The 27,131-nt window shown below is 40.5% G+C and overlaps 1 protein-coding gene across 1 annotated transcript in view; it reads left to right on the top strand.

The window, feature by feature from the left end:
- The window catches only part of CDH12 (cadherin 12), a 1,390,824-nt gene that overhangs the window by 1,216,513 nt on the left and 147,180 nt on the right, over positions 1-27,131 (top strand). Inside the window, exon 6 of the mRNA XM_063922964.1 lies at positions 9,041-9,160. Within this exon, the coding sequence (XP_063779034.1) occupies positions 9,041-9,160 (120 nt within the window). The remainder of the gene's footprint in view (positions 1-9,040; positions 9,161-27,131) is intronic.

Raw genomic sequence — 27,131 nt, 5'->3', positions numbered from 1 at the left:
AAATGCACACTGAATCTTTCCATATGCTGAGGATGTAAAAAAAATATGACTGTCCATAAAGATCATGCACATCAAAAACAAATTAAAATGTGAGAAAATTCTTCAAATTGATCATCAAATCAGCATCCGAATGATAGCCGAAATGGTCAACATCAACAAAGAAACTGCTAGGCAAGTTTTGCGTCAAGATCTTAACATACATTTTGAAATAAATGAATGCGGATTTGCATTCATTAGATAAAGTTATATGAAGAAACATGGATCGTCCAGTATGATCCTGAGAAAAAATGCCAGTCCATGCACTGGAAAATACCATTATCACCAAGAATGAAGATAGCATGTCAAACAATCCAAATTCAAAGAAATGTTAACTGTTTTCTTTAATAGCAAGGGTTCTATTTTGGAAGTCTGGGTACCAGATGGTGCAACAGTGAATCAACATTACTACAAAAATGTTCTAGAAAATATATGGGGAAAAATCAGAAGAAAGAAGCCAGAGTTGTGGAAAAATGGTTTCATCCTCCATCAGGACAATGCACCAGCCCACGTAGCTATCACTGTAAAGCAGTTTTAGCTGAGAAACATATTGCAGTGCTAGAACACCCTCCATATTCACCACACCTAGCACTGTGTTACTTCCTTCTTTTCCCTAAAGTCAAATCTGTACTCAATGGAACCCATTTTGCATCAGTTACTGAGGTAAAGAAGAAAACAGTGGAGCTGTTGAGACAGCTGACAGATAATGAGCTACAGCACAGCTTTGGCCAATAGAAAGTAAGAATTCAGTGACGTGTAGATGCAGAAGGGGAATACATACAGTAGATGGGGATCAAAGTAGAAATGTAATTTATTCACTTAAACATAATTATAGCATCAGTATCATTATTTAGTAGCCACACTTGTATATACAGCTTCAGTTAAATTCTACACATTTGTTACCATATCATAAATGGGGCTTGAGCTCACAACATCATAAATCAGGCACTGCACACATGGAGCTAGTTGCTCCTGCATAGGAAGCCTGGAAACACTATCTGCAGATGTATCCTGATCTGTTGTTGCTGCGTATGGCAGCACATCCTGGCTCTGCAGCGATGCATATGCACAGCATTCCCTACCATAACTGCGGCCACTAGCTCCACCACAGCAGTGAGGATATACACATTCCCATGACTGCACAGCATGCTACAATATGCCGCCCAGGATGATACGCATCACTGTCAACAACAAGCAAGAACACATTTCCACGTGGAGCTAGTTGTAATCATTGCAGCTAAGAAGATCTATGTAGTGTGTGGCAGCAAGGGATTGGATAAGTGACAGCACACTACATACAGTAGGTCTGCCTATCTGCAATGGTGTCAAATTATGCACTAATTAACTCAATTAGAATTTTATCAGCCAGCAATATCCAGTAGTTTAACAAGTGTGCTATTTAAGACTGAGACAACAATTAATGGTAACAGATAAAATATTTTATTATAATTAGTTAACGATAAGTCTCTGTTAACAGACAATAACCATATTTTACACACCAACATATGCAACTCTTTAGGGTTTTATAATGAAAATTTTAGTATAATAATAACAGTTACATTTTAATAAACATCACTATATAAAGTGAATGGCTCACAGGAGAATACTATTACTTTTTCTTCTTTTCAGTTCTAACTTTGATTATTGTAGGAAGCACCTGGCATTAAGTAAGATTTTGGATGATGTAAAATACTGTACATTTGAGTGTACTGATTTGATTCAGGTTAAATAGTAAATTGTATTTCTCTTATGTGGTTTTTCACCATCTGCCACTTTTCTACATTTAAGAAACCCAGTAAACTTCCCAGCATCATAGTTGGCAATAGAACTTGCTTACCTTACAGAAAGCAAATTAGTGAATATGGGTTCTATTTACTAAGACTTGGATGGAGACAAAGTATTACAAGCCAATCAGCTCCTAGCTGCCATGTCACAAGCTGTGTTTGAAAAATGACAGTTAAGAGCTGGTTGGTTGGGACTTTAGGGTCTAATTGCTAAGCCTTGGATGGAGACAAAGTATTACAAGCCAATCAGCATCTAATTGCCATGTTACAGGCTGGGTTTGAAAAATGACAGTTAGGAGCTGGTTTGTTGGTACTTTATCTCCATTCACTGTGTCTCCATTCAAGGCTTAGTAAATAGACCCCAATCTCTAACCACTGCCAGAATCCAGACACATCCCAAATCTAAGTACTGGGGTTAGGCACTAGGGGGAGGGTTAGGGTTAGGCTGCGGGTTTCTGGGGGGTGATTAGGATGAGGTTGCGGTGGGGGGGTTGTGGCTAGGGTTAAGCTGTGAAAGCAGTGTATTAGTGTCATGGTTAGGATTGAGGTAGGATTAAAATACCAGGATCTGTCAGTATTTTGACTGCCAGGGTGACCCTGTCAGAATCCTAACCATTGGAATTATGAATGCAGAGATTTCATATGCAACCCAAATATGAAATGGCTAGATAAAGTACCCGTGGGACAAAAACTTTGTACATTGGGTTGGATACTTACTTCTTATTTGCACTATTTGTTAGAAAGCAGTATACTGTACTTATTTACTAACTTTAATATATTGAGCAAATTATCCATTAGCAAACATATTTTTTTTAGTGATCAGCAAAAATATATCACACTACTAACAATGCAAAGGGTACATAATTTATAACATGCACCATACTAATTCATTGTGACTATATAGTGTAACAGAAATAACATTTGTTTTTAAGCTTTGATCTATGACATGGGTCATTTCATGAAATACATTAAACAAAGTACAAACATATAAAAACATGTACAGTAGTTATCATCCCGCAGAACTGCATATTACGAGATTTATTGCAGATCAGTTATACTTTATTGCAACATTTCCTATTTTACATATTTATTTAAACAGATCACAATAATGTTCTATCAATGGGATATTGTAATTCCCATTTACTCTCTTTATGGGAGCAATGTCATTACTTTCAATGGAAACCCTTAGATTTCTGTAAAAATTGGTCACAACTCTCTCAGAGAAATCCATGGCAATTGGAATGCTATAACAAAAATGTCCTGTGATCATATTTTAATAGCATGACAACTCACATCTGCCTACTGTGTGTGCACAAACTATTTGTCTCCCACAGAGACGTCTTTATCCAAAGATAAAACATAAAAATGGACAGTATTTTCACACATACTTCCCGGCAAACAACACGAAGAAAGAAAACAATTTTTGACTCATTAATAATTGTGTTCCTTAAAATAACAATCTGGAAAATAGCATAAAAAGAGCTCAGTCTGTGGAATTGAAAATGTTAATAAAGTAAATATATAATACTATTAGAAAGCTGTAGATGTAAACAATTCATATGATTATATTTTAATCCTCATACAAGTAGAAACTCATTAAATAGCAATATTCTGGGAAAATGTTTCTCTAAAAGAAGCATATAGTAACTTTCTGTATTAATAAGAAAAATAATGAAATATGCTAACATATGTAAATCTGATTCTTTATAAAACAAAACATTGGGTTGCTTACTTGTGTATAATCAACGAACACTATAGGTCAGGACTGGGCAATAGAGAGTTGTATTGAATATCCTGATTACCCCAAAGAGTATGCAATAGAGAATCCTTTATCAAAGATTATTTACTATCTTTGCATGTTGGTGTTATTCTGATTCAAACTGTAGTAATCAATCAAACATTTGCTTTTGCTTAGTGTTATTTATGAAATTGGAAAAATTGCAGGCCTGCAGTACAAATTATGTTTTTTTTTTCAAAAGTTTTTTTATTGAAGCATCATACAGTCCTTTGCATGTGTTTAGAGGACAAACTCCTATTGGATAGAACAATAATTTGTAATTAAAGAGGGTGGCAGCTAAGAGAGTACAAAAGTGTGCTCCTTGTGATCTAGAGGCTTAAGCTAGCCATACATCAGGTAATTTTTTTGCATGGAAAAAAATGGCTTTTATCACGATTTTTGCCCGATGGTTATTTTTGGGTTTATCCAACTAAAGCACATTTTTTTCAGTGGAAAAATTACCCAATTTTGCAAGAAAACACTTAAGATCTGAGAAAAACTGCGGACCTATGTGTTTTTATTAGCCGTAATCGTGGAAATAATTATTACTTATCGGTAAATTGGTTTCGCCTGTCTATGTCAAATAAGTCAAAAGAATTAAATAAGTTAGGGTTTTTACATTTCCTGCTATCAATTGAATTCCCCCATTACATGTAACTGGTCTACATTGCAGCAGACTGATAGAAACTAGAAATATGTGATTCGGTTCTTTAGATATCCAAACCCACCTGAATTTTGTGGATCACTAATCGCATTCACTACCAACACTCCAGTCCCAGCAGGACTTACAAATACTACCCCTATCCAACATTCACTACTAACACCTCAGCAGCATCCAGAGACACATCCTTTTCCCCCTGCATTCACTACTAACGCCCCAGTCCCAGCAGCACTCACACGCACACTCCCTATCCAACATTCACTACTAACACCCAGCAGCATCCAGAGACACACCCTTTTCCCCCTGCATTCACTACTAATGCCCCAGTCCCAGCAGCACTCACACGCACTCACCCTAACCAACGTTCACTGCTAACACCTCAGCAGCACACAGGCACACACCCTTCTCCGCCTGCATTCACTGCTAATGCCCCAGTACCAGCAACACTCACACGCACTCCCCCTAGCAAACATTCACTACTAACACCTCAGCAGCACCCAGACACACGCCCTTTTCCCCCTGCATTCACTACCAACACTCCAGTCCCAGCAGGACTTACAAATACTACCCCTATCCAACATTCACTACTAACACCTCAGCAGCACCCAGACGCACACCCTTTTCTCCCAGCATTCACTACTAATGCCCCAGTCCCAGCAGCACTCACACACACTCCCCCTAGCCAACATTCACTACTAACACTTCAGCAGCAACCAGACACACACCTTTTTTCCCCTGCATTCACTACTAACACCCCAGTCCCAGCAGCAGTCACACGCACTCACCCTAGCCAACATTCCCTAACACCTCAGAAGCACCCAGACACACGCCCGTTTCCCCCTGCATTCACTACTAACGCCCAGTCCCAGCAGAACCCATGCACACTCTCCCTAGCCAACATTCACTACTAACACCTCAGCAGCACCCAGACACATGCCCTTTTCCCCCTGCATTCACTACTAACACCCCAGTCACAGCAGCACTCACACACACTCCCCCTAGCCAACATTCACTAACACCTCAGTAGCACCCAGACACATGCCCGTTTCCCCCTGCATTCACTACTAACGCCCAGTCCCAGCAGCACCCATTTACACTCTCCCTAGCCAACATTCACCACTAACACCTCAGCAGCACCCAGGCATACATCCTTTTCCCCCTGCATTCACTACTAACACCCCAGTGGCTCCAAGACACACACCCTCCCTCCTGCATTTACTTCTAACACCCAAGGAGCCCCCAGGCCCACTCTCTTCTCCACCCCTGCATTAACTGTCAACACCCCAGGAGCACCCAGACACATTCTCGCCTAATTAACTACAAACACCTCAGCACACAAACACTACCTGTTACTGATCAGGGTCTTCCATTCTTGAAATTTGCTGCTCTACAGCAACAGCAGAGGCAGCACATCCCACATGTGTGAGGGAAGAGCCAACAAAGGAGGGAGGAGGTGTCATGTACATCAGCCTCTGCCAACTGCTTTTATGTATATTGGTGCCATTTCCTTACTGGAGCTCAGTCCCTAGAGACTGGACTACAGGGTTAGGGAGGACCACATCACATGTCCCCTGTACTCCCTGCTTATTCCTGCTCTGGGGAGCATAAAGCAGAACCTGGAGCAATGGAGGAGGTCAGTGTGCCCACTTTAGGAAACTGCCTTCCATTGTCTCCTTATTTATATCTCTGACCCTTCTGTTTCTAGATTCCTGTTATGTGCTGTGCTCCTCTGTGCTTAATGGTTCATGATTAAAACGTATGTGTAGGCAACTGTTCAAACTGAATATTTTACTGAATCTGAAAAATGTTTTGTTTCATATGCTAGATTTATTGTTAATCTAGTAATTGTTATCATTCTATTAAGCTATTTACACCCCTTTCCGAATAAATGATGTAATGTAATGATACATTACATCCACCATACAAACTAAATGATCCAATGCCCAATGGTGCAATGTACTGTATCTCTACATGCTGCACGTAACTACATTGCATCTGTCATGGAATCATCCCACTGGATGTGCAGCACATCCAATGTGATAGCTCAAAGAATCAATGAATGATAGTGGGGAATGATACATTGTGGGTACACACTATACAATGTGTACAATATATTGCTCTGACCTGTCCCAGGCTATATATTGGATGATAGATTGTAAAGTGTGTACCCAGCTTTATAGTTATCATAAAAAAACAATAGCTGTGTACAGTATTTCAATGTGTAGAAATACGATAAGGACCCCATGTAGGTTCTGCTAACTTATTGTCACTCAGATTGAGTGATACCTGCAATTTGTCAAGGGGTACAAAATATTTGAATATAGCTCATTCAAAAAGTCTGTGCAAACCTAAGTAATAGTTAATTATTTAAGTCCAACTTTCTTTTTAACTGTATTTAGTATTTACTGATCACTCATCTTATAATATACAGTATTAATGAACAGTACTGGACAAACTCCTTCCTGGCACAGGTTCCCCAAATTGAAGAGCAGGTGATACTTAGAAATTCAGTATTGTATTGCCAATTCATCACAGGTTATAAAATCACATCTGTCTTAATGGTGATAATCAGATATTACAAATACATTCATGAGATTCTTTCTAAATACAGTATTAACAAATGGTATATTTTTCTATTAAATTTTGGAATATAGGGGGTCATTCTGACCCATTTGCTCGCTGCTGTTTATCGCAACCGAGTGAACGAGTCTCTAGTGCGCATGCGCCGGCGCATGCCAGATGGCCGAAGGCCATAGCAGGGATGCGATTGCCTCTGCCTGATTGACAGGCAGAGGTGATTGCTGGGCCGGAAGGGGCAGAACGGCGGCATTTGGCCGCCGTTTCGTGGGTGCAGTCCTGCCAACGCAGGCGTGACCAGACCGAACGGGGGCAGGCCGCAGCGGCTGCGTGATGTTACACGCAGCTGCTGCGGCCCGGGGAGTGATGAGTAGCTCCCGGCCAGCACGCTAAAGCAGCGCTGGCCGGGAGCTGCTCTTGAAGTGCAAAGGCATCGCCGCTGTGCGATGCCTTTGCACTTCTGTGGGGGGGGGTCGCACTGACATGCGGGGTGGACTAGCCCTGTGCTGGGCATCCCCTCCGCATGTCAGGGAAGATGATCATAGCTGTGCTAAATTTAGCACAGCTACAATCAACTCAGAATGACCCCCGTAGTGTACAAGTTTGTCATATGGATTCTGTATACAGGGTATGTAAATGTTATGCAGAGACAATTATTTTATTTTTTGTGTTTTATTCTGATGATTTTATCATATTCTGTATAAACTGCAATATCTTTCAGCAACCATATCAAATTACCACATGAAAAAACATGTTCAGTATGCAGTAATTAGTGGCCTGTTACTGTATATCAAAACCATTGTCAGTCATAATAAAGCTCTCATCCATTTTCTTTATTTTTGGGCTGATATTTGCATTAAAACATAAATGTCTCTCTGGCATATCCAATAAAACAGATTCAGAATGTTTGATCGATGTTAGCAATACTGACACTCATAATGTTGATTACATAAATCATAATGTTGACTACATAATCGTGACATTTGCTTCATGTTGACAAAGGGTTGATTAAGAGGTAGACGCTATGGCAACTTGTTTTGCAGTTGGACGAAGTTTGCAGATCTGCACATGTGCCGTTCTGGAGCTGTAAAGTCGCTCACAGTGCCTCAAAAGCTACAACATGATTGACAGGCTGCTGGCATTTTGGGGTGGCAATGGGCAGTGTTAAAGTCAGTAGCTGTATTCTCAGACACAGTGGCTGTGCTATATCATTCACCTCTGAATCAGGCCCAGAGTACATGTCAACATGTTCATTATGTCGATAAGAACAATGTCTACTTGTAACATGTTGACACTTGAAAAAATTCAATATGATGACAATGTTGCCACCCGATTTTAATTCTGGCACTAACAATGGGGCAGATGTATTCACCTGGAGAAGGCAAAAGGAAGTGATAAACCAGTGATAAGTATAAGATGATAAACGCACCAGCCAATCAGCTCCAATATGTAAATTAACATTTAGAAGCTGATTTGGCTGGTGCATTTATCGCTTTGCACTTATCACTGGTTTATCATTTCCTTATGCCGTCTCCAGGCTTAATTCATCGGCCCCTTTATCCCTAGCATTAAAGCTAACCCTAACCCTTAACATTACTATTGTTATCATTTTGACGATGTAGACATGTCTTATGTCAACTTTTTTCAGATGTTGACATGATAACATTTGACATTCAAGTGTCAACATTCTGCCCCGGCTACATTGTGATTGTAGCCATGCTGTTTACAACCCCAATAAAATAATACATAGTAATACATAGAATTCTCAATAAATGTGCCAGGATTATATAATTATTTTATATTCATTTATGTCATTTGTTCACAAATGTAACAATATTAACAGACATTTATTATAGATGACTATTCCTATGAACTTTCCTATTATTTTCAATCTTAGTTGCTTTTAGTTCAACACGCTTGGAGACATTTTTGCAAACTGCTGCATAAAACTCCCCAAAACATAACTACCAATTAAAGTTAAATTCTTACTTTTGTTGTAGTGTATAGAAATGAAAACAAACTTCTAATTGGTTGATTTTTGTTTATGCAACTTGATTATGCACAACTGAATTGATATAATTAGTATAAAATTGTGCTAATATCTTCATGTATATTTGGCAGATTAAATGTTGAATATTGTGTAATATTTTAAACATTGTCAAAATATGAACATAGCAAAATTATAAAAGCTACTTTGCCTTCCAGGTGCCTATGTGCTTCAGGTCAAAGCAACTGATGCGGATGATCCTACATATGGAAACAGTGCAAGAGTGGTATATAGCATTCTTCAGGGACAACCTTATTTTTCTATTGATCCTAAAACAGGTACAGTACAATTACATTCTTCAGTTACTTATGTTGTGCTTGTTGTATAATTTTTAAATATATATTGAATGTTTTTCTTTTTTTAACGAATTAAGTATTTTATGCACTGTTTTCAATGTTTTGTAACAATATTTTCCAGTTAATGCCATAAACAATGCTTGGCATTACTGTACCTCTTTTTTAAGAATCATTATGTAAATCATAAGCAATAGACAACATAGGCTGAAAAACATTTGTGCTGCTAATTTTGTTTTTTCACTGCCTCTGCTTTTATTAATAAACTAGTTACCAGCCCATCAAAATAACGGAACAACATAACACTAATGTCAGTGTCGGTGGCTGTGCACTCCAAAATGGAGCAACACTTGAATTGCTCCATAGGGCACCATCTAGTGGCTGCCAATGCACAAAACACTTGAATTCCCCCATAGAGGTGAGGAGCAGTGTTAGCCTTTTATTACTGTATATACAATGACATGCTGTAGCTATATAACAAATAATAGGACATCATTCTTGCGTTTGGTATTCAAGCAAGTAGGTACTTACAAAACATACTGTACGTGAAATCCCACATAAAAATCTTGGTAGTACCATTCTAGGATGTGATATTTTTAAATAGCTAAATTTGATATTCTAAATTATGATTTCTGTAAACTCGTCCTTTTCAAGTAAATAAGCTTCATTATTATGAATATATAATATTTATGAATAGTGAATGAGCATTTGCTGCCTTCAAGGCAGAACCAAAATATATTTGCAAAGTACAGTTTGGTTTCATTTTTTATTCATTTCTTTTCATATCACATTATTTTCAGTGTGCAGCAAAAATAAAACAAACTCAGGCTTTCAGAGATACAGTAGTAATTACTCCAGTTCTTTCTCCTGTTTTGTTTATGTTTCACAGATCGCATTGCTATCAACAGACATTTAACAGGGTGAAAGTCTCTAATTTAGGAAGCTTTTACCAAAGGATTAAAGATGTCACTTAATGATCTTCAGTACAATTGGCTTTGATAACATGGCATGCTAAATTGCCCAAGTGACAACAGCCTAAACGGTCAAATATTGTGAAGAACATTAGTTGGCAGGCTTTTCAAAGCTCATAAAACACTTCTGTTTACAACTCTGTATATGAATTGCATGAGATGTCAATCAATGTTAAGCTGTTCACGCATCTCAGTGTTACGTTAGGTTGTAGATAGTGTAGTTTCTCTGAGTACACTAAGCCATACATTTACTGTCCATTTAAATGTAGACAAGGTTTTAGTGGTACCATTGACAGCACTTTCTTCCCGTTCACTACAACAACAGATAAATTGCCCTGCATACAGAGTGCAAGTAATATCCTGACAACAATTTGCTTCCTTCCTCTGGAAACATTGCTTGACTTTATAGCCAAGAATGGGTCTTAGACATAAGGTAATGCATTAGGACGCACAAGTAGCTTCTGTTGATTAAAATGTTATGCAGCATGCCTATTTTCTATGTGTAATTGCAGTTGCGGCTCTATCTGCATCCAAAATGAAATGTTACAGTGTTTTTCATAGCATTTTGTATGCAGATAGCGCTGCAATTACACACAGAATATAGACATACTGCATATCATTTTAATCAGCAGATGCTGCTTGTGTGTCCTACTGCATTACATTTTCCCTGCAAAAGATGCAAAAAAAGACGCTCGGCGCTACAGAGTTACACTGCACTCATGGAGCAAAGTTGTAAGAGGACACATCTGTGGCTTGTAATAAAATGTATTAAAATATTATGTAGAATAAACTTAATTCTCTCAAGATGCAGAATGCACATAGAGCTACAGTATATGTTTGTGTTCTGATTAAAAAAATAAAAAAATAAACAGTAAATGTTTTTTTTCCCCACAATCTCAAGTACATTTTCTCTATAACATCAGTTAGGCTAAATATTCTAAAATACTAACAGGAAAAATTTCAGTCCGAACAAAAAAATTATTCCCAGTGAAGTAAATGAGGAAAAAAGGGGTTTCATACAGTATATGAGAAAATATCATGGAGAATAAATACTATACCAGATGGGGTAGCATATCTTGAAATGGCTCGTTACATCACCAGAAAGTCGACACAAGGCCCTGAATTAGGAATCTGGTCATCCTAGTCTAATATAATTTTTCTGCCCCCAACAGTCAATATGTACTTTCATATTTAGCTACCTGTAACCTTCTGTAACCCTTGTTGCAATCATGTCAGGAAATCCTACTGTCCATAATACAGTATAATACAGAGAGCATCCCAGTGACCAAAATTATATTACAGAGAGCATACCAGTGATCACCATAATAAAACATTTTTGTGACTACCACATAATATCATCTAAATAAAAATAATTAACTTTTTCAGCAACCCATTTCAACATTAACCCATTGATAATGATAGAATTTCCTCATCCTATTACTAATTATTCCTAAATGTCAACTAATTCTATTCATGTTTATTAATCCTCTAATCACTTCATCCCTTTATCAAAAGTACTAAGTCACATTATTGTATTAAGTAAGCAAATCAAATAAACCAAACTAACCACCTAATTCTTAGCATTACCTTCCTTTGGTGTCACTCATCTGCTGCTTATCATCTCCCTGTCTGTGTTGCTCTCACATAAAGAAGTGATAGTGTGAAGAATTTTATGCTACAGTATGCGGAAGGCAGATGACGCAAGAGAAGAATCAGAGATTGTATGATGTAGCAGTAGGATTCATGGTTCCTAAAAGAGAAAGTATTAATTACAGTACTATGCAGCCATGGACCATCAGTTTGCTCAACCCATCCTGTTGCCTGCTTGTTAAAAATAATAAAAAATAATCCTGATGTCTTAGGATCATGATCAACTTATTGGCTAGTGGATGCAGGCATATGCATTAGTGCAGACTTATGTGATTCTGTCACTTATACACACATGCAACTGGTAAAGTGGGATAGGGGATAGAATTATCATTCTAATGGAGGCTGATTGCAACAATTTAAATCTATTGCACATGAATGCACAGATGCACATGCAGTGGTGGATTTCCCATTTGGCTGGTGAGGCATGTGCCTATGGGCGCTACTTTGCTAAGGGGCGGCACAGCAGACTCTCCTACATATGAGCCCTAGTAGGACACTGGTCAGATGAGGCCAGGTGATTCTTTTTGTTTTTGTCACTACGACTCTATTCTTTTATTTTTGGTTTAGGGATGACAATGAAAAGTAAACTGTGGTGCTGGAGGTGGTGGGGAGTAAGTCTGGAGACACTGGGTCTGGCCCCAACATGAAAGTTGCAAAGGGGACAGTGATGTAATTGGGGGCGACCAATAATGTTGTGCCTAAGAGTGGCATAATCCCTTAAATCGCCCCTGTGCATATGTATGTAAAAAATACATTATGTTTGGATGGTCAGTGTCAGGGGAAAATTCCATATGACCATGAACGGCAATTGTGCGGCTGCCAGCATGCAGAACTGTTACTGGCAATAATAGTAACAATGCTGCTTTTAATTACGTTCATGTGGTAAATTCAACATCCAGCGTATAATCTTGTCTTTCAAATGTCACAATTCTTCCTTGGAATTTTCAAGGGTACCAATGCCTCAGTCGTAGTGATCATAAAAAGACAAAAAGAGAACCGTATCTGGTGTAATACGTTCTTTTTTTATTTTTTTAAAATTCAGACTGGACAACATATATAACATTAAAAAAAACATATGGTCCCTAATGTTGAACCAATGTATGAGCACACTGAACGTCAGATGATATCCCAAACAGGTAATAAAGAAAATAATTACCGGACGGTTTGAGAACCTGAAAAAGTTCTCAAGCAGGTGTAAATATAATACCAGCTGGCCTCAGTTCCTCTAAGAAACACTGCGGGGTAACCTGCGCTCCACCAACGCGTTTCAAACCCTTCTGGGTTCTTTATCAAGGTAAAGTGTGCTTATGATAATACGTTGGTGGAGCGCAGGTGACCCCGCAGTGTTTCTTAGAGGAACTGAATACCGGATACCAGTGAACCGTTTCCCGGGAGGCCAGCTGGAATTATATTTACACCTGCTTGAGACCTTTTTCAGGTTCTCAAACCGTCCGGTAATTATTTCCTTTATTACCTGTTTGGGATATCATCTGACGTTCAGTGTGCTCATACATTGGTTCTACATTGGGGACCATATGCTTTTTTTAATGTTATATGTGTTGTCCAGTCTGAATTTTAAAAAATAAAAAAAGGACGTATTACACTAGATACGGTTCTCTTTCTGTCTTTTTATGATCACTACGACTGAGGCATTGGTACCCTTGAAAATTCCAAGGAAGAATTGTGACATTTGAAAGACGAGATTATACGCTGGATGTTGAATTTACCACAGGAACGTAATTAAAAGCAGCATTGTTACTATTATTGTATTGTAACAGACATTAAGATAAACCCAAGCGCCACATATAGTATATTGCACAATCTCTGTTTCTTTTTGCTTGTCTTGGGGGTGTGGGAGTCACCCTTTTCAGTGCAAGTACTGTATAGGCTGCTTTGCGCACCAGAGTGATTCTCTTATTTTCTACTTTGTTCTGTTACTGGCAATGACCTGCTTGTATTTTATACATGACTATGACTATGTCTGATGACTTTGCGGGTTAGTCAGGTTGTTAGCATCCCAAAAATGTTAGCAATTGGGCAAAACCATGTAGCACTGCAAGTGGGGCAGATGTAGCATGTGCAGAGAGATTTAGATATGGAAGGAGTGTTTGCAAACTGAAATCTAAATTGGAGTGTAAAAATATAGCAGCCAGTATTTACCCTGCACAGAAACAATATAACCCACCCAAATCTAAATCTCTCTGCACATGAAGAGTAGGGGAATGAGCTGCTTGCTTCCTTGACCTTATGACCAATTAAAAAAAATAGACCATAAACCGACTAAGGAGTCATGTTGCAAGCGTATCATTTATTAACCCAATATTTTTATTCCAAAATCTTTTGATTTTACTACATTCCCATAAACAGTGACTAAAGGGCCTTATTCAGGTTTGATTTAATAATAATAATAATAATAATAATTGTATTTATATAGCGCTCTTTCTCCAATAGGACTCAAGGCGCTTAAAAGATACATAGCATAATATAGTACAGAAAATAATGAAGTACAGAACAGATTTTCATAAAATACAGAAGCATGGAGATACTAAAGGGACAATTATGGGAATGCTTGAGTAAAAAGGAAAGTCTTGAGTCTACTTTTGAAGGATTCTATAGTTGGGGCCTCTCGCACTGTCTGGGGAAGTGAGTTCCATAGAGCCAGAGCCGCATGACTAAAAGCTCGACCCCCAGATGAATTACGGGAGATTCTAGGTACTGCTAGAAGTCCTTCTTCTACAGATTGCAGTAATCGAGTGGGGCAGTATGGGGTCAATAGCTGCTTCAGGTACCTTGGGCCCTGGTCATATAGTGCTTTGAAACTCAGTAAGCCAATCTTGAAGATGATTCGCCATTTTACAGGCAGCCAGTGAAGGGAGTAGAGTATGGGTGTTATGTGGCTAGAACGGGGCTGGTTGGTTAACAGCCTGGCAGCTGTGTTTTGCACCAGCTGTAAGCGGTGCAATTCTTTTGCTGGGAGACCAAGGTAGAAGGCATTACAGTAGTCTAATCGAGATGATACAAATGCGTGGATGACTTTTGGCAGATCATCTGAGGGAATTAAGTGCTTGATTCTGGCTATGTTCCTCAGGTGAAAGAATGAGGATTTGATTGTGGCTGATATCAGATGTTTAAGTGTCAAGCCACCATCCAGGGCAACGGCAAGATTCCGCACATGATCAGTGGTTTGTAATTCCGAATCCCCGAGTGTAAGTCCAGTTGGTTGGCTATGCTGCAGTTTTGTCCTTTGATGTTGCGGTCCTATCATAAGGACCTCTGTTTTATCCGGGATCAGTCGCATCCAACTAGCACTCTTCCACTCCTGGAGTTCAGCTAGACAGCCATTTAGGGTTGCTATTGGGTTATCAGTGCCCGGAGCAAAGGACAAGTACAGTTGTGTATCATCTGCATAGCAGTGGTAGACTAGCCCATGGTGCCTGATTATTTCACCCAGCGGGAGCATGTATACTGCAAAAAGCATGGGGGATAGTATAGAAGCTTGTGAGACACCACATGGCAATGGCACTGGAGGTGATGAGTATAATCCAGACGATACTCTCTGTGACCTGCCTGTGAGAAATTATTTGAACCAATTTAGGACTGTGCCATCCAGTCCACAAAAATGTATCAGATGCTCAATCAGAAGCCCATGGTCCACGGTATCAAATGCTGCAGAGAGATCCAGAAGGATTAATATTGAACTGTCGCCTCTGTCTCTTGCCATCAGAAGATCATTTAACACACACACACACACACACACACACACACACACACACACACACACACACACACCAGGGCTGTTTCAGTGCTATGTCTTCTACTGAATCCTGATTGGAATGGATCATAGATATCATGGGTTGTCAGGCAGGTTTCCAGTTGATTTGCAACCACTTTCTCAATAACCTTTCCTAGAAAAGGAAGGTTTGATACTGGTCTATAGTTGGTCATGCAGTCGGGATCTAAATTAGATTTTTTAAGAAGAGGTCTAACAATTGCTTCCTTTAGGGGTCCAGGAAATATGCCTGTCTGCAAAGAGCATTGAACAATTTTTGCAATGACAGGACCAATTATATCCATACAACCTATTAGAAGCTTGCTTGAGGCTGGGTCCAGATCACAGGTGGTGGGACGCTAAATCCGAGCAATTTCAGCAATGTCCTTTACATCCACTGGGTGAAAGCTGGTCCATGAAGGCAGGTGGCTTATATTGGCAGGTTTTGTAGTTTGACACTCCTTTGATGGCACTGTGGAGATTTCAGCCCGAATGGTGGATATTTTATCTGCAAAGAAGTTTGCAAACTCGTTGCATCTTGCCTGGGAGAGGGTTTCATCAGTCTGCAGGCATGCTGGCTTGCAAAGCATCTCCACTGTGCGGAAAAGTAGAGCTATCCTATTGTTTGCTGCCGTGATCTCATTTGACAGAAACTGTGATTTCTTACGGGTGATTGTCGATTGATATTCTTCATTATGCTTTATTAGTTTTATTTGTCATCCACTAGGTTAGACTTCCTCCATCATCTTTCCAGTCTACGCCCCCTTTTCTTGAGCTCACTAACACTGTTGTCGAACCAGGGAGCTCGACAAGGTCTTATACGCACAGGGGCGATAATATCAATTGCAGCCATAACATCCCTGTTATAATAACGGACTAGGGAACAGGGATCTTCACAGGCACCCAGTATAGCAGAGAGATCCAGATTTGCTGCAAGAGCCTGGGGAGTCATACCCCTCCTTGGACGATACCTGGTCAACTCCACGGGCAGAGATTTTATTTGAGGGGTTGCAACTGAGATCCAAAGGGTGTGGTGGTCTGACCAGATGACTGGGTTTATTTTTAGGTCAGTGACTTCTAATCCAATCTGAAAGACAAGATCAAGAGTGTGACCACTTTTATGTGTGGCAGAAGGAATGACCTGTGTGAAGCCCAGACCATTCATTGTGCACAGGAGGTCTTGGCCAAGGCGAGAGAGCTCAACATCTACCCATGCATTGAAATCCCCAAGGATGAGCCATCTTTGATGTTCCAGAACCAGGCCAGCAACAGTGTCTGCAATTTCTTGTAGAAATATCTTTCCATCTCCAGGGGGCCGGTAAATGAGAAATACTCTGAAACCTAATCCTGTCGACCTCCGGGCAGCAATACACTCGAATAGGGTGTACCCTAAGTTTAAGGTCTTTTTTGAAGCAGATAGATTTAGATTTGGGTGGGGTTTGTTCAAACTGAAATTTAAATAGCAGTTTAAAAATAAAGCAGCCAGTATTTACCATGCACAGAAACAATATAACTCACCCAAATCTAACTCTCTCTTCACATGTTACATCTGTCCCACCTGCAGTGCAACATGGTTTTGCCCAACTTATAACTTTTTTGATTTGCTACAACTCTGAATAACCCCCTATGGGAATCATTCTGAGTTGATCATTGCTGTGCTAAATTTAGCACAGTTACGATCTTTCACACTGACATGTTGGGGAATACCCAGCACAGGGATAGTCCGCCCGGCATGTCAGTGCCACCCCCCCTGCAGAAGTGCAAAGGCATCGCACAGCGGCAATGCCTTTGCACTTCAGGAGTAGCTCCCGACCAGCATAGCTTTAGCGTGCTGTTCGGGAGCTATTTGTCGATCCCCGGCCCGCAGCGGCTGCATGTGACATCACGCAGCCGCCGCGGTCCGCCCTCCCAATGGTCTGGCCACGCCTGCGTTGGCCGGACCATGCCCCCTAAATGGTGGCTTAACGCCGTTGTCCAGCCCCCTCCCGCCCAGCGACCGCCTCTGCCTCAGAGGCGATCGCTAGGCAATGATGACTGCCATGCACCGGCGCACTGAGGCACTGGTGCAGTTCTGACCCGAATGCTGCGTTGTGAGAAACTGCAGTGAATGATCGGGTCAGAATGACCCCCTATGTCTCAACATATGCTATATTTTTTGTATAGCTTTCTTGACCATAAATGACACCCAAATTCTGACCAACTCTTTAAATTATTTTAAGACTATATAAACAGGGACAAATTAATATATGATTATATTAAGAGGTAAATAAGATTTTTGTGCTAACAAAATTATATTTATAATGAGGTAAGACTTAGTTTTTCATTATAGAGGCACCATTTATAGTACCATCAAATATACATTTTGCCTCAACATCAATAGTTATTTGCTTCCCAATAATGTAATTACTAAATAACATTGCCTATTTAAACAATGTGAAAATCATACTGTCCTCTTCATCTAATCAAATATTAATTTGTCCCCACTAATGTATTCAATAGATACATTTTACTAATAAGACTGATATTTTGTTTGACCTTTTAATCAATACATAATTATTCCCCTTATAATTGATTAGTGTTTTGTTCCTCCTCCTATACTTTTATTCACCTTATAGGTTTTCCGATGTTTTTTTCATTTGTAAATTTCCGCACAGTATATTAGCAAGCCCAGCCAACTATCTATCATGGTTAAAAAAGCTAAGGTTAAAAATAACACAGTAATTTTACTGTGGCTCTGGGCTCTTTTAATCTTTCTCTGTTTTCTCTGTAGTACACCATTGACTAGTGGGACCAGTAGTACAAGTATAGTCAGTGAAATGTATGTGGTGATGTATTTCTAGAGGTTCTTTTCATAATTCTTTCTTTGCTTTAGGAGGCATGAGGTGAGACTGAACTGGAAAATTGCTCTTCTCAGACTTTCTGTGCTTTGAGGACATGACAATAAAACTGAGCCTGCCAGTTAAAATTGAGCAGTCACTCTAACCTATTCTGACTCTGTTGTCTCCTTTTCTGTAAGTTATTGAGGTTATTAAAGGATACATTTAGCCAAATACCATCATCCTATACAAACTAACAAAATTGTCAGGGGCCCATGCCAGAGACCACTGTTGTTAAAAACAGCTCTCAACCACCAGTGCCACACTGGCTCATCTCCCCACTTTGGCAGCGATGAGCAGATATGAAGCAAACAAAACTGTTTTAAGCTACAGATAGATCCATGGTTATCTTAGCTTCTTTGCTGCGCCTAGGAACACCATGGTTTATTTACATAAACTCTTCATCTATTGTTCTCAGCTGCAATACAATACAGAGAACAATACAGCAGGGGATTAAGTCTGACTGCCCAGTCTCAGTTAATCCTATTAAAGGCCAATATAAACATGGATCCATCTGTAGATACACACTAAACAATTATCTGTCCAATCTGGCTGGTTGCAATGAAAATCTGGTACTGTATGGGAGCAAATGACAGCTTATCATTTGCTCCCAAACACTGGAAAATGTACAAAAGTGGTCATTCAGATAAATTGGTTAAATCAAATGGATTTTTAGCAATTTGTCTAAATTACTGTTTTTTTCCCCATTTTCTAGTGTTTTGGAGCAAAGTTGATTGTCATTTGCTTCCATACTGTACATTACCAGATTTTCATTGCAACAGCCAGATTGGACAGATAATTGTATTGTGTGCAGTTTCTAAAACAGATGCTTATTGCACAAAGCCATATCGCTGTCTAATCAGTGCCTGTGTTAAAAACAAATCATGCAGTTTTGCCAAAAATCATCATGCTTGCATAGGTTTCCTTATGGTTCTATAGTTTCATCCAACAATCCAAAAATATGCTGGTAAATTAAGTGGTTTCGGACAAAAATTGACCCTTGTGCGTATGTGTATGAACATGTAGTAGGGAATGTAAACTGTATACTCCACTGGGTCATGGACTGATGTGAATGCACAATTATTCTCTGAAAAGAATACTGCAGAATATGTGTGCGCTATGTACGTAATTGGTAATAAATAAATAATATATCCTGGGTTATCAATGATGCAGAAGACACCAAATAGTGAGGGTCAATGTGATTTCTCTAAAATTGCAGTATTTTTTGGCCACCACAGTTTTGGTGGTGCCTCCATCAGAGCTTTCTGTAATTGTTCAAAAGGGAAGGTGGTTCATTAGGAGTTAGCTCAGAGTGTAGGAGTTATGAGACTATTTCCATTCAACAATAAGATCATACACGCAGACATCAATTTAGAAAAAGAGGTGACCCAATATGGGGATTTTTATTAACAAATAACAATGTTGATTTGAGAATAAAACAAATCAATATCACTGTGTTTATAGATTTTTGTCTACGTAAAATAAATAACAATTAGGAATCATTAAAAACCCATATGCAATCGACCTTAAAGGTGACAAAATCTAAAACTATCTAAAAAAAATTGTGCTACCTCCCCATATCAACAAAACTTTATAGACAATTATCCCTGACCAGCTAACTCTCCCCTTCCTAGTATCTTATGATTGTTAACAGCTTTTGGCCTAATTCACTTATTAGCCCAAACACTCCCTAGCCCCATACACACTAGGTGATTTTTAAAAAAAGCTATCACTCATTTTAACCATTTTGAGTGATATAGTTTATAATATCACCTAGTGTGTAAGCATGATGTCATTAATGAGGCATGCTCATGCAGGTTGCTATTAAGGTGGTCTGTCATCTGTTCATGCAGGTCAGTATTGACTATGTTGTTGTATAATGCCATTTGCTGCTTTATACTCTGCTTTAGTGGCTCTACTGTACAGTGGGCTATGGCTATGCTGGATAGTAACTGTGTATAGGGGGCACACTGCATGCTGATGTATGCTGCGCTATACTGAATGCTGCTGTGTGCTGTGCAGTACTCTGCTACACTGGCTGTGCTGTGTCCAGAATCACAAGTGGCTCTGCTAAATAGTGACTGTGTATATGGGGCATGTTGCTGTGTGCTGCGCTATACTCTGCTGCAAATTGTACTGCTGAGTGCTCTTTGTTCACGTCCATCTATAAGCCCTGTGAGCTAACCAAGCTGCACGTTAAGAAACAGAAAAATAAAAATAAAATATATATTTCTATTGTCAGTATTGTTTGGTGCGCTGTGTTCACATGTATATATATATAAGCCCTGTGATCCATGCAGTTGGAACCGAGCTACAGGTTTAAAAATGGAATCATAAAATATATACAGTATACAATATCTATTGTTTTTGTACTGGTTTGATGGTGTGCTTATAAGCCCTGTGATCCACACAGTTGGTACTGAGCTGCAAGTTTAAAAATAGAAAAAATATATATATAATACGGTATATCTGTTTCTATTACTAGTTGGTTGGTGCGCTTATAAACCCTGTAATCCATGCAGCTGCTGCCACCAGTCATGATGACAATGCTAGTACAGCAATGTCATCTACTAAAGCCGATGCTCAAGGACATCGAAAATCAAAAACCCAACCTGCAGTGCTAAAGAAAAAGACACCTCTTATTAAGGGAAGGTTTGGTGCAGAAAAACATAAAATTGCCATCATGCCATTCAGCACATGCAGTGGCAAGAAAAGGGTCAGGCCTTGGCCTTTATTTCTGAGTGGTGGTTCTGCAAATGTCAGTGAGGTATCTTCTTCTGCCTCATATGATGATGGAAGAACTTTTCACTCACAGTCTAGGTGTCAAAAAAATTAAAACCACTAAGGTAGTAGAACAAACTGTGCATCCAGAACCGTCAAACATTCCTGAGGAACATTTAGGAACACTTAGGGGTGTCCACATTAGCTATGTGTGACTCTGACATTTATGACACTGTCCTCATAGAGAAGCCTCTTTCACCTCCTCCCATCATCATTATTGCACTTAAACACTTACATACATAAACTCAGTATTTGCATACTAGAACTGTAGTACAAACAATAGTAAGGCATTAAGCAGTCTCAGACTTATGTGTAGCCACGTTTGTTTGTGCACTTTCAGAAAGTAATGGACCTGGATCTTTAAAAACCTTTATTATAAAGAAAAACTATTTCTTAGTTAATTTACAGTACTACTGTAAATATCGCTTCAGAATTAGAACTCTTCTTATTTCTCTTCTATCTCTAAACTGCAGTTTATCTCTCAAATTTTACTGATTACTCAATCTCAGCTGTTTTGCTGTCTGCATCTTAGCTACAAAAGATTTGCTACAGTATTGTCACTGGCTATTAACTTCTGAATTATATACAGGATAACTCACAGTAGTTAAGCACACTAGTAAGTTTAACTCAATGCTGCAATAACTTGCTTGTCTCAATGCTTGTGTACTGTATTTACTACTGGCAATGTCTGTCTGATGTATTACACCTCTGTATTGGCTGAATAACTGCAATAAGTTGCTTCTCTCAATTCAACTTTCACTGAACTGAATTTACTACTGGCAATGTCTATATGGTGGGATGTTTGCAGAGCACAACTATCTTGTTTTCAGAAGATAGTATGGATCCACTTCCAGGCCTGGCCAACCTGTGGCTCTCCAGCTGTTGTTAAACTACAAGTTCCAGCATGCCCTGCCACAAATTCACTACTAGGGAATGCTAAAACTGTGGCAGAGCATGCTGGGATGTATAGTTTCACAACAGCTGGAGAGCCACAGGTTGGCCAGGCCTGCACTATCCAGTCTAAATGGTTTACCTGAACAATTTGTCTGGCTTTAGCTTTTAAACATGTTTCAATGTCTTCATACAACTTTACTATCCTATCTGACCAAAGATTTATTATAATGTTTTCTCTGTAACAGGTAAAGTTGTGGATGATTTATAAAATTGCCTCTAAATAGAACAGAGTTTGCTAAAGATTGTAGTTCTCAAGTAACACCATGACAATATTGATCTCCTACATCCCGGTTATGAATATAATACCCCATATATTTAAGGTATTACAGGGGTCATTCCGACCAAATCGCTTGCTGCAGTTTGTCGCAGCGCAGTGATCGGGTCGGAACTGCGCATGCGCCGGCACAGCAGTACGCTGGCGCATGGCAGTTGTTGTTGCCTAGCGATCGCCTCTGAGACAGAGGTGATCGCTCGGTGGGAGGGGGCTGGACAGCGGCGTTAAGCCACCATTTAGGGGGAGTGGTCCGGCGAATGCAGGCATGGTCGGACAGTTGGGGGGTGGGCCACGGCGGCTGAGTGACGTCACACCAGTGCCGTTTCTAGTGGCGAGCGTTTCTGCACGGGGTGCCCGCCGCGGCACTTTGCAGGTCCTTTTCCCCCTCCTCCCCCTTCCCAAGTACTCCTGTTCGGGGGTGGAGTTTCGTGGAATGACTTGGTTGCGTTGTGATGTCACGACGCAATCGCGTCATTCCGCGAAACTCCGCCCCCGAACAGGAGTACCGATGACAAGAGGAGGGGGAGCCAGCTGGAAGGAGGAGACATCCGGTGCGGGCCGAAGAGCGGGAATAGCCACTTCATACTGTATGTAAGTAGTCTCTCTCTCTCTATCCCCCCCTCTCTTCCCACTTGACACTTGCCTGCCGTACTGTGTAAAATTGTGACTCTTGCCTGCAGTACTGTGTAAAATGGGGACATTTGCCTGCAATACTGTGTAAAATGGGGACATTTGCCTGCAATACTGTGTAAAATGGGGACACTTGCCTGCAATACTGTGTAAAATGGGGACACTTGCCTGCCGCAATGTGTAAAATGGGGACACTTGCTTGCCGCAATGTGTAAAATGGGCACACGTGCCTGCCGCAATGTGTAAAATGGGGACACGTGCCTGCCGTACTGTGTAAAATGGGGACACTTGCCTGCCATACTGTGTAAAATGGGGACACGTGCCTGCCAGAATGTGTAAAATGGGGACACGTGCCTGCCATACTGTGTAAAATGGGGACTCTTGCCTGCCGTAATGTGTAAAATGGGGACACGTGCCTGCCGCAATGTGTAAAATGGGGACACGTGCCTGCTGCAATGTGTAAAATGGGGACACGTGCCTGCCGTACTGTGTAAAATGGGGACACTTGCATGCCATACTGTGTAAAATGGGGACACGTGCCTGCCGCAATGTGTAAAATGGGGACACGTGCCTGCCATACTGTGAAAATGGTGACTCTTGCCTTACGTAATGTGTAAAATGGGGACACGTGCCTGCCGCAATGTGTAAAATGGGGACACGTGCCTGCCATACTGTGTAAAATGGGGACTCTTGCCTGCCGTAATGTGTAAAATGGGGACACGTGCCTGCCATACTGTGTAAAATGGGGACTCTTGCCTTACGTAATGTGTAAAGTGGGGACACGTGCCTGCCGCAATGTGTAAAATGGGGACACGTGCCTGCCACAATGTGTAAAATGGGGACACGTGCCTGCCGCAATGTGTAAAATGGGGACACGTACCTGCCATACAGTGTAAAATGGGGACACTTGCCTGCCATACTGTGTAAAATGGAGACATGTGCCTGCCGCAATGTGTAAAATGGGGACACGTGCCTGCCATACTGTGTAATATGGGGACTCTTGCCTGCCGTAATGTGTAAAATGGGGACTCTTGACTGCCGTAATGTGTAAAATGGGGACACGTGCTTGCCGCAATGTGTAAAATGGGGACTCTTGCCTGCCGCAATGTGTAAAATGGGGACACGTGCCTGCCGCAATGTGTAAAATGGGGACACGTACCTGCCATACAGTGTAAAATGGGGACACTTGCCTGCCATACTGTGTAAAATGGAGACATGTGCCTGCCGCAATGTGTAAAATGGGGACACGTGCCTGCCATACTGTGTAATATGGGGACTCTTGCCTGCCGTAATGTGTAAAATGGGGACTCTTGACTGCCGTAATGTGTAAAATGGGGACACGTGCCTGCCGCAATGTGTAAAATGGGGACTCTTGCCTGCCGCAATGTGTAAAATGGGGACACGTGCCTGCCGCAATGTGTAAAATGGGGACACGTGCCTGCCGTACTGTGTAAAATGGGGACACTTGCCTGCCATACTGTGTAAAATGGGGACACGTGCTTGCCGCAATGTGTAAAATGGGGACACGTGCCTGCCATACTGTGTAATATGGGGACTCTTGCCTACCGTAATGTGTAAAATGGGGACTCTTGCCTGCCGTAATGTGTAAAATGGGGACACGTGCCTGCCGTAATGTGTAAAATGGGGACTCTTGCCTGCCGTACTGTGTAAAACGGGTACTTTTTTTTTCCTGAGGTGGCCGTGATGATGAGATCAGATGAGACCACGCCCATTTTAATGAGGCCGCACACCCTTGTCGGGAGCGCACAGACAGAGTCATGATTAGTGTCACTCCATCTGTAGATAGATAGATAGATAGATAGATAGATAGATAGATAGATAGATAGATAGATAGATAGAAATATCTACTAAACCTGGTATTGAGCCCGGTGCCCTCAGTAAAAAATCCCCAACCAGGAGTCTACAAATAGAACCATACACTGCGGCAGAATGTGCCTGATGACGATGTGATAAACATTGAAACATTGGCCCTCATTCTGAGTTGTTCGCTTGCTAGCTGCTTTTAGCAGCCGTGCAATCGCTAAGCCGCCGCCCTCTAGGAGTGTATCTTAGCTTAGCAGAAGTGCGACCGAAAGGATCTCAGCGCTGCTACAAAAAAAGATTGTGCAGTTTCTGAGTAGCTCGAGACTTACTCCTAGCTAGCGATCACTTCAGACTGTTTAGTTCCTGTTTTGATGTCACAAACACGCCCTGCGTTCGGCCAGCCACGCCTACCTTTCCCCAGCCACTCCTGCGTTTTTATCCGACACGCCTGCGTTTTTACACACACTCCCCAAAAACGGTCAGTTACCACCCAGAAACACCCACTTCCTGTCAATCACTCTGCGGCCAGCAGTGCGACTGAAAAGCGTCGCTAGAGCTTGTGTAAAACTGCATAGGCTTTTGTGAAAGTACATCGCGCGTGCACATTGAGCCGCATGCGCATCTGCAGAAGTGACGATTTTTAGCCTTATCGCTGCGCTGCGAACAACTTGGCATGACACCCTGTAGAAAATCAAGAGCGCTGTCCGCACTGATTAAAGAGACAGTTTAAACTATACAATTAAAATATTGACAATATCAAAGCAGAGGGAGTTTTTGAATTCGGGACTGTCACAGCATTAATTCATTATCCTGGAGGTGAACCCATGCTATCATTGGATGGTAACTATTCATTTAATTGCTATATGTGTGCACACATGTTCAAATTGGAACATTTAAAGAACTGAGGACCTCTAAACACACTCAGTGTTTGGAACGCTATTTATAGCCTTTTCATCTTCTAACAAGTGGACACTATGAATTATAGTTACATCAAATTCTAAGCCTCATAATTTCAGTACCGCTTAGCCATAATAATGGTTGTATATGAATTGTTTGTATCATGATATCAATTACGCAATATATAGGTTGATTGAAGGCCATTCAGGTTGTATTATTAATAAATTTTATTCAATTTTTAATAAAAATTGCTAACAATTTGATATTGTCAATATTTTAATTGTATAGTTTAACCTGTCTCTTTAATCAGTGCGGACAGCGCTCTTGATTTTCTACAGGGTGTCACACCCCTGTAGTCAGTGTGTTTTCTTTTGGTCTTTGTGAGGATTGCAATTATCCTTTATTAGGAGCAGCAGTCCGCACTGTTATTTGATCTCCATCTTTCTGGTAGGAACCAGCGCCTAGGGGTATACACACCAGTCCACACACGTTGGTGTGGGGGTGGTTGTGTATACTTTTAGAATGTCATTTTGGTGATTCAACTTGGCATGACCCCCATTGCTTTAAGTTGCTTATCCACAAGTCTTTCATACTGAGTGCCACAGTGTATGGTTTTATATATATGGTTTACACTATCTTATTCTCCATACTCCCTTTGATGGCACCTAACCCCGGGTTTTCTATACCTGTCCTATTCTGTCCTGTACTGTAAGTGCAGTTTTCTTGTTTGCTCAATTTATTATGAACTGTGTAATGGGCGCTGCGGATCCCTTGTGGCGCCATATAAATAAAGGATAATAATAATAATTATATATATATATATATATATATATATATATATACTTTTCAGAGAATGGCGGCAGTCACCCAATAAATTAATAAATAATGGGTCAGGAGACCTACATATTATGTCAATATTTTAGTATTCTTCAACTTTCGTCAGGAGCATAAAACATCTAAACAAGCACTTACCTATATAGAATCTGAGAAACACATCACCGAGTGCCGGCGGAGCTGGCGGTCCGGACGGCATCTGATGTCATCACAGCACACGTCGCAGCGAGCGTGATGCCAGTATCCTCCGGCCACATCACCATGGTTACACATATACAATAACAATTATAAACAGCGCCCGCACACACAAACAAGGCAATTACGTGGTAGCAATGTGACATAGTATTACACATATATAGATACATTGTAACTGTTACATAAAATTGAATATCCCTACTTTGAGACATCACAAATAATCTGTGAATAGTAGCATTACTTAATTTGAAAGTTACAAGAAACATGATAAAGGCAACATTTCGTTCAATCCAAATGATTG

Source organism: Pseudophryne corroboree, chromosome 5, assembly GCF_028390025.1.
Source record: "Pseudophryne corroboree isolate aPseCor3 chromosome 5, aPseCor3.hap2, whole genome shotgun sequence".
Taxonomy (NCBI): Eukaryota; Metazoa; Chordata; class Amphibia; order Anura; family Myobatrachidae; genus Pseudophryne; species Pseudophryne corroboree.
Note: the sequence above shows the minus strand (reverse complement) of the source record. Positions and strands in the feature narration are given on the sequence as shown.